Genomic DNA, 9,692 nt, shown 5'->3' with positions numbered 1-9,692 from the left:
TTTTGGACAAGTATGGCTTTTGCGTGACTCTTAGGTATGTGAAATTTTGCTAGCAGAAATTCAGCAGGGATGAGATTTAGAGTTTGGCTGTCAGTGACCTTTAGAACAAATGAAAGACAGAAGGTAGATTAGAATAAGTTCCTGTGCATTCCTTGTGCCAAAAGCAAAGGAAATCACATATGAGCAGACATATATACAATAAATAATTGCAAAGACCTGGAATAAATTATTTACTGAGCTTGTAGGGAAAAGATTATGCATAACTTTATCAGTTTGAGATATGCAGTTTTCTTTCCAAAGGGTTGTGATGTCTCTAAATGGAGAGTCAATGACAAAAAGCTAACTGGAATGTTGCGTCTCTAGGACCTTTATGGTTTTAACTAATTCATTCTGTTGGGTTAATTAGTAATTAGTAGGGAAAAAAGCTTGATAAACTTTCATGTATATAGCCTTGAGATCCTGCATTCAATCTGTGAGATAAGTATAAAATTAATAATAGGTGGGCAACAAGTTTAGAACAGAGAATACATTGAGTATGTTTCAAAAAAGGAATTTATTTTCATAAGGATAACAACTTTGCCAAGAAAAATGGCATGCAAAATTTATCACATATTTTTTTTGTCTTTATTAACTTGAGTAATTCTTATTTACATTGGATTGTTATTCCCCTTCCCAGTTTCTGGGCCAACAACCCCCTAACACCTCCCTCTCCCCCTCTATATCTGCTTCCCCTCTCCATCCTCTCCCCTATTACCACCCTCCCCCCAACAATCGCAATTTTATTTTTTGTTATTATAGTATACATTACTTGTACAAAATTAAGAGGTTTCATTATGGTATGTCCATCTATTTATGTAAAGTGTTTCCAAAATATTTTTACAGGTCAGCTTCTTGATATTTGACACTATTCTAGGAAGCCGGCTAAATGATAACAGAATTCCATTATGTGTCATTTGTATAGCAGTTTTCTTACTTTGCATGTAAGAACCCATGTAATCTCACAATGCAGAAAATTCACTAACTATAGCTTTGTATTATTCAAAATTCTTTTTGAGTAATGTTATAATTCAGCAATAAACTATGATTACAATGGTACATTGAAGTTTCACTGTGAATTTTCCTGAAAAATTAATTGCAGCTACACTGTTGTTAACTGTATCCTGACTCAGAAAACTTACTCTAACAACAGAGAATTAAATTATATGCATGTGTATTCTAGGAAGAATGGGAACATTCTTATATTCACAGGCATTTTGGAGTAAAAGAAAATTACATGTAAGTAATTAGAAAGTTCATATATGAAAGATTTGAATGTTATTCTCACCCATATTGACATCCTTCAGCTTTTTTTTCAATATGTTTCAAATGACCTAAAGCATAAAATGAAATCATTTATCTTAATCACATGAACTTTTAAGATCCCTTACCTTGATGTTCAAAACATCATGATATAGAAAATTTGACTTGCTGACTGGCAATCAAATTTCACCATTAGACAATTTCAAAATCATACCTGAGGCATTTCTGGAGCCATACATGGATATTAGCTTCATTTTCAGTCTTTGGATTTGAATGAAGGAGTACTTCAAATACCAGGATTTAGGGATATATAATTTTATTCTATTGTACTAAATTTATAGTGAAAAGTGTAATCGTGTCATTCATCTGAGCTCATCATTTCCTACAAGGAAGAATATTCATTTACAGAAACCTGTATCAGATATGCTTGGTCATGGAGTTTAAAGTTTAAACAATAGGCAGATAGGATCAGTGCAGAGTTCATGATCAGGAGTTAAGCAGGAAGATGCATAGGAAGATTAATACAGCTAGAGCTTATTGGGAAAGCAGAGAAGTCACTGGCAACTCTAGAATCTGTCTCAGCCATTCCTCTGCACTGGTTTGGAAATGTGGAAGTGATTAATTGTCCCCATGAAAAAGGCTCATCCCATTAGTTGCTGGGAGTATAATTCCCAATGTCGCATCAGATTTTGTCCACAGAATTTTATGACAGAGTGAAATATGAAAGTCTTAAAACAGCTAATTCTTTTTTCCAGTCCAAGGCATCTAAGAGATTTTAACCTCTGATATATTTGAGAAGTCCCTATATTAGAGGCCTAAATGGCCCAATGCTTATAAGCCCATGTGTTTGAATGAAATAACACATACTTCAGATGCAGTATTCAATAGAATCCTGAATTAATATCCCTTTATCAATAGTATACAGTCAGGTTTGTCTTCAGTAAATAAAGTATTATACCTGATCTGAGTTCTATTACTGCCCAAGGCACCTGTTCAGAATTATAGCATAATGTTAGAGATTACATAAGGCAATGGAAGCAGCTAGAAAATTCTTTCTCTGGCCTGCAGATGGCCATGTTTTCACAGTAGAGTTGACCTATTCAATTTAAGTCAACAACTTTTGAGTAACATTTAACCATTTAAGAGTTCAACTGCTTCTTCCCAATAGATGTCACATGGCAATGTGTCTGAAATTATAGAACTTGTATATTTTGATAAGGAATTGTAAAATAAGTCCAGTTTCACTGTTAAAACGGTATTGCATTCCCAGGCATATCTGTAAGATGTTTCCATTTTACTTCTGTTGATTTCCTGGCATTGCTGGGTCAGGCCCATGTGAGAGGACCATAACTGAGTTGTCCAATCTGGTCAGAGGCTTGCCAAATTTATCAAATTAGGAACAGCAATAATTATTCCAATGCTACTGCTTCCTCCCTGTTCTTGATATTTATCAGTTTCTTCATTTTAGTTTTCATTTTAAATCTTTTTATCAAACCCATTTCTATGATTTTCTTTTCTTCTTTTCCTCTTTTCTTTTCGATTGAAAGAAGTGGATACAACAGTAGCATATAATTGAGAAGGCTCCATCTCTGCAGGCAATGAAACACTCTTGCAAAACCCCCTGTATCTCTTGGTAGGACCTGAAGCTTTTCAAAGAATACACACTAGATTTGTTATTATGGCTCTGGGTTAATTGCTTCAGCATGATTTTCTTTAGTTTGATCAACTTTTCTTTACATTCATGATATAGTATTTTATCCTGATGAATTCTCCATGGTGTAAATGTGCCATATTTTCTTTATCCAATCTTCATTTTATCTAGGTTATTTTTATTTACTGGCTTTTATGAATATAGCCACAATGAACACTTTGAACATGTATACGTGCTGTAAGACCAAACATCCTATGGATACATGGCCCTGAGTGATATCCCTGCTCCTTGAGTTAGATTGATACCCACTGGAGTTCTGAAGAACTGCTATATTGAATTCTATCTACTATTTATATAAGTCTGCACCTTCAGCTGTAAGGGAAGAATGTCCCCTTTGCTCCATTTCCTCACCAAATGATCTCTCACAGGTTCTGTTGACCCTAGCCATTCTGAGAGGTGTATGATGAAATCTCAAAGTAGTATTCATTTGCATTTCCCAGATGGCTACAGATGCTGAAGTTTTCTTTATTTCTCAGTCATTTGAGTTTCTTCCATTTAAAATTCTTTGTTTAGGTCTGTACCCCACTTGTTATTTGGATTATTAGTTTACTTGTTATATGGCTTCTTGGTTTCTTTCTATATTTTGGTATTAATCCTTTAGAAGGTGTGGAGTAGGTGAAAATCTTTTACCCATGTATATGTAGGCAGCCCCTATGTCTGAATGACAGTGTCCTTTACAATAAAGAAGCTTTTCAGTTTTATGTGGTCCCATTTGTCAATTGTTGGTCTAAGTGCTTTGGTATTAGTGTTCTCTTCAGGATGTAGTCACCTGTCATTTTTTCTATTAGATTCAGTGTATCTGGTTTAATAAAGAGGTCTCTTTGATCCACATGTACTTCAGTATTGTTGAGGGTGATACATATGGTTCTATTTTTACTCTTCTCCCTGCAAGTATCCAGTATGACCTTCATTATTTGTTGAAGGTGCTATCCTTTGTTCTAGTGTGGGTTTTTGACCTATTAATAAAAACCAGGTGTCCATAGGTATATGGATTTACATATGGGGCTTTGATATCATGCTGTTGATCAGCTTGCCTGTTTTTATACCAATACCATACAGGTTTTATTGCTATAGGTATATAGTGTAAATTGAGATCAAGAATAGTCTGATTTCCAGCCATTATCTTATTGTTTTCGTTTTTGTGCAGTTTTGTTATTTCTATGTGGAGCTGAAAATTGTCCTTTCAAGGTCTGTGAAGAATAATGTTTGAATTTTGCTGGAAACAGAATTGAATCTATAGATTTCTTTTGGTCTGGAAATGTTTTCTATGTTAATCTAAGTGGTACATAAGCACAGATCTTTCCCTCCCCTAGTAACTTCTTTAATGATTACTTGTGCCATATGATAGTTCTATGTTTGTTCCCACATAAATCTTCACAGATGCTATTCTACTTCACATTCTTACTAATACTGAAGAGGAGATATTTTTTCCCAATGCTACCAGCCTGTGTCTTCTTCATGATAGACATTATACCTAGATTGAGGATGAGATAAATTAGTTTTAATTTGCAGTTTCTTCATGTCTAAGGACATCAAAAATATTTGAAGTATTCAATGAATATATATATATATATATATATATATATATATTTCTTGGAGAACACTATTTCAATTCTTAGTCTATTTTCTCTCATTTTGTTTCTTTTTATCCTATTTAAATTCTACCCATCTCCCTTTCCTGGCCTTCTTCCTGCAGTTGCTCATTCCAGTCCTCCTCACCCTTGCCTCTGAGAGGTTGCTCCACTCAACAGGATCAGGCCTTTCACTTCCCTGGGGCCTCTAGTATCTAAAAAATTAGGTCCATCTTCTCTTACTGAAGCCAGATCAGGAAGTCCTCTGGCCAGCTTTACTCTCATGTTAGTTATTTGAAAGAGGGAGAGTAAAATAGCAAGCAAAGAAGGTAGCGACACTGGAAGGGAGAAGAAGAAAGACTGGAGAAGAGAAACAAAGAAAGAAAAGTAGAGAGAGAAGAAGAGAGGAAGAGAAAGATATATAGAGATATTAGTTCTGTCCCAGCTCTAGGATTGGGAGGGTAACTAGATTATTAAGTTGTGACTCAGTATTTTCCTAGGAAAGTCATGACTCCAGCAAAGGCTTACTTATAAATATTTGTGTTCACCTCCTCTGACACACAATCTGTGTAGCTCCACAGTTTGGTAAGTTATCTTTCAATTTCCCTATCAGGGTGCTACAAGTTGGATTATAATGATTTATTTTTTCCTTGAAACAGAAGTGTTTTAATCCTTTCTCCTGAAGACTTTCCAACTGACCTTGACAGGTTTGTTGTTTTCTTTACTGTTTGTAAGAGCCTTGTGTTACAAAATGCTGTAATTTTTGATTTTCTATAGAATATCAAAATCTCATTTTTTACATATGATTAAAAAGCTTTCTTCCCAGCACTAGTAATGTAGCATTTCTTTTTTATTTGATGTTCCTCTGATCTTACAATTTATTCCTTTCAAGAAAACAGGTCAAGTAAAGGTGAACAATTTCTCCTTGGAACTTTCTTGTTTCCATTCTTCCAACAGTATAAGATGGCCCAAAATTTGACCTCAACTGAGCAGGAGATAATGGAGCTCTTAATGATATTACAAGAGTTCTCCGTGAAAAAGATAGACAAACTGGATGTCCAGGAAGTAAAAAGGCTCTTTAGAGAGGAACTTCCAAATTTTCTAAAGGTAAGTACTTCTTACTGATGGTGGAGTGTATAGTCTGCAAAGTCAGAGCGAAAGTTCAAACTCTTTCCTCTCAGGGTGACTGGGGTGGTCATACTTAGATATTGGTAGTTAGGAAACTGCAGTTGCAATGTATTGTGAAAGTCCGGGTTCTAAACAAAGGTATATATCTGCTCACCAATGACAGAGAGGCACAAAATTAAAACACAGTTAATTTCACTTCCTTAATTGCCAGGAAGATAGACTGGGTGGGATATTTTGTGTGAGTGTGTGTGTGTGTGTGTGTGTGTGTGTGTGTGTGTTGGTTGGTTTTGATAAAGCAAATTCAAGTTGCTATGGTAAGAGAGATGTAACTTCCACTATCAATTGGGAATACTAGACCTAAGGCCAGGTCCATGCCACAATAGTGATTTACTATGAAATGGAGGAATACTAAGCCCTGAATGGGGACTTGAGGTAGTCCTAGATGGATGCTTTATTCGACAGATCTAGGGAAGAAAATTCAAGCAGAAGGAGCACATGGAAAGCATATTCCAATGCAGCTAGTATTCTCTAGTCTAACCAGGGTGGAAAGAGAGAGAGAGGAGAGCTTTCTCTTCTCTCTCTTTGTGTGTGTGTGTGTGTGTGTGTGTGTGTGTGTGTGTGTGTGTGTGTGTGTGTGTGTTTGATGGATATGGAGGAAATGTATAGAATTACCTTTATTCAATATAATAAAGATGTTTTTTACTACCATAAGTACAAGACCCATGTGCCTGTAAAAAGGGCAAGTGTTCTTAATGCTTTACCTATATTTCCAGCCCCAGTTTAAACTTGTCATAAATGAGAAACTCAGAAAATCAGAATGTTGTATCGAGACAGACAGAGAATTTTTACAAGAAGCTTCTGGCCAGAGGTGCTCTTCTTTGTCCCTCCATGAATACTATTCCCTAATCTGAAATCTGAATTGTTAAGTTATATACAAGGAGAGGCTAAACCAAGATGTTCCAGGGAAAGAGTGTAAGATGTGCATCTGGTGGAGCTCTCAGACTCACTAAGATTCATCATTATTACGATTGAGCCCCTCACATCCATCCCTGCACAGGCTGAAGGAACGCCCATTCATAGCCTACCCCAAATGTGGCCCATACATACACAGACACCAAACTAGATAAGATGTATGAAGCAAAGAAGTGCAGGCTGATAGGAACCTGATGTAGATGTCTCCTGAGAGACACAGCCAGAATACAGCAAATACATAGGTGAATGACAGCAACAAACCTCTGAACTGAGAATGGGACCCCCGTTGAAGGAAACAGAAAAAGGACTGAAGAGCTGAAGGTGGTTGAGACTCCATGTGAACAGCCATGCCAACCAGCCTGAGCTTCCAGTGACTAAGGCACTACCCAAAGACTATACATGAATTGACCCTGGACTCCAACTGCATAGGTAGCAATAAATAGCCTATAAGGGCACCAGAAAAAGGGGAAGCCCTTAGTCCTGCCAAGGCTGGACCCCACAGTAAATGGGATTCTTGGGGGAGGGTAGTAATTGGGGAGGATTGGGAAGGGAACACCCATATAGAATGGGAGGAAGAGGAGTTAAGGGGATGTTGGCATGGAAACTGGGAAAGTGAATAACATTTGAAATGTAAATAAGAAATACCCAATTTAATAAAGATGGAAAAAAAACTAGAAAGATCCACCAGTCAGTCATGTTTTTTTCATGTTTCCCAGTAAGTAGCTTGAGTGGGCTCCACCAGTCAGTTGCCTCCAGGAGAAATAATTAGGGACAAATGACTGAAAAGAGATCAGGGAGCGCTGCTACATTCAACTGAAAGTTAGGTTTATATCCCCTCTTCTTTTCTCTGTTCTCAGCCCCTGCAACTGTAAAAACACTTCACTCTTTGCTAGGCCAGGTGTCTCCTGTCTTCCTCAAGGAAGATGGCATTTATGCAGGCTACATTTTTATAATTACCAATATGGGACATTTTTAGACTTACTGTGCTGTCTTTGTCTGAAAATCAGAGTCCTAGCTCTGGATTTAGAGGGCTGCCAGAACCAAATTCAAAAGAAATATCATCTGCTTGGTGTGGATCATCACAAGCACTCATTTCTACACTTTCATACTCAAATGGGATTTCTGGGTCACTTTTCCCATGAACTGTACTGGGAACTGGTAGGCTTCCCTGAATACTGTCAATACTAACAGTCATCTCTCTTCCAGGCAATGGATGAAGCTACTAAAAACAAAATACTGAATGACAAGGGGAAGGAGATGCCCTTTGATGAGATTTGGGACATGATAGGAAGAATGGCACTGGAGTACAGGAAGAAGAACAGCAATGCCCTCAAAGATTAGCCTCACATCAATGTGCTTTTCCTTGAAGAAGGTGGGCATAGCCATGGCCAAAGTTCCGAACCAGGAATTCTGCTCATGTTTCTTCTGCCCAACCAGTGCTACAGAAATTTCATGTCACAGGCATTGACATTGTGTGTGTGGGTGCAAATTTCAGGGGAATAAAATCTTCACACCAGTGCTCTCCATGCTGCTGATGTCTCTTTCAGGACTTGTTCATCCCAGACAACTGAGCATCAGTTGCTCTATATTCTTCTAGAGTGTATTAAGCTCTCCATTCAGTCACAACTAAATGAGCAACAGTAATACTGAGGGTCTGTTTTTAGCAACATTTGTTCATCTTCATAACTATATCACATCTCTGACATCACTGCTAACTCACTTGTCCCAGTCTATGAATATTGTCCTTGTGACTGTGGTTACCAATACCTAGTCGCTTCTTATCAACTTACCAGCTATCTTAAACCAAACCCTGAGCACTCCACCCTTTAAAATTCATGAACATATCTCTCTTTTACTTGACACTCTACTATACTAACAGTCTTTCCGTGCAGAACCCCAGTCTAATCAGGAATGCTGGAGCTCTGTTAGTGGGAGCACAGACAAATTGGCTTAGCAGCAAGAAGCCCATATCTGAGTCCACGTTTCTTTGCTTTGGGTCACTTATAACATTCTTTGGATATTAGATGATGGGTGCCATCCGTATTTGTGAGGTGAAAATCGTGATTCTTCCACACAACTTTGCTTGAAGTGAATGAGTGTTTATATTGGTAAAATTCATGAAGACCTTTGTGAACTGTTGTCCTAAGAGACTTACAAGGGAGGTATTTGTTGGTTCAGAACGTTTTGTGCTTCCTTTTCGAATCCTCAGGTATAGTCCACTTGAGAAAGTAGCTCGGTGTTGTCCCTCTTCATGACATACAGTGTAGTATGGGCATCAGTTGAGTCCTTCTTAACATGTTTCTTTCTTCATAAAAACAATGTTAATGCAATATAAACAATTGGAAATAAAAAGAGTGCATGCAGGAAGCACTCTCAGAGGGGCACTTTGCATATGTAATATAGTACCTGACCTGTGTCCTTACAAAACCCAAGTTACATGAGGGTATGTCTTACACAACATGGAATGGGAAAGATGTCTGGGGTCTACCTTTAAGTTATATTTGCTACTATTATATCTTCACAATCCCTCAATCTTTTTACTGTAAAAATCACTGTAAGTGCAGGCTAAAGATTGGGACTCTGGGTAGTGGCTTAGTCCCTGGAAGCTCTGGTTGCTTGGCATTGTTGTTCATATGGGGTCTCGAGCCCCTTCAAGCTCTTCCAGACCTTTCTCTGATTCCTTAAATGGGGGTCCTGTTCTCAGTTCAGTGGTTTGCTGCTGGCATTTGCCTCTGTATATGCTGTATTCTGGCTGTGTCTCTCAGGAGAGATCTACATCCAGTTCCTGTCGTCCTGCACTTGTTTGCTATATGGACTGACCCTGGACTCTAGTCTCATTGGTAGCAATGAATAGCCTAGTAAGATCACCAGTGGAAGGGGAAGCCCTTGGTCCTGCTAAGACTGAACCCCAGGTGAACGTGATTGTTGGGGGGAGGGCGGTAATGGGGGGAGGATGGGGAGGGGAACACCCATAAAGAAGGGGAGTGGGAGGGGTTAGGGGGATGTTTGCC

General features: G+C 38.0%; 1 protein-coding gene across 1 annotated transcript; it reads left to right on the top strand.

Moving 5' to 3' along the window:
• The first annotated feature begins 4,855 nt into the window (after positions 1 to 4,855).
• Positions 4,856 to 8,207, top strand: S100vp (S100 calcium-binding protein, ventral prostate). Its single transcript, NM_176076.4, has 4 exons — positions 4,856 to 5,166; positions 5,241 to 5,288; positions 5,539 to 5,688; positions 7,888 to 8,207. The coding sequence occupies exons 3-4, from the start codon at positions 5,545 to 5,547 to the stop codon at positions 8,020 to 8,022; spliced, it is 279 nt and encodes a 92-aa protein (NP_788265.1). The 5' UTR covers positions 4,856 to 5,166; positions 5,241 to 5,288; positions 5,539 to 5,544; the 3' UTR covers positions 8,023 to 8,207.
• The last annotated feature ends 1,485 nt before the right edge of the window (positions 8,208 to 9,692 follow it).

This window comes from Rattus norvegicus, chromosome 2 (genome assembly GCF_036323735.1).
Source record: "Rattus norvegicus strain BN/NHsdMcwi chromosome 2, GRCr8, whole genome shotgun sequence".
Taxonomy (NCBI): Eukaryota; Metazoa; Chordata; class Mammalia; order Rodentia; family Muridae; genus Rattus; species Rattus norvegicus.
The sequence above is the reverse complement of the archived record's forward strand: the minus strand, read 5'-3'. Positions and strand labels throughout refer to the sequence as shown.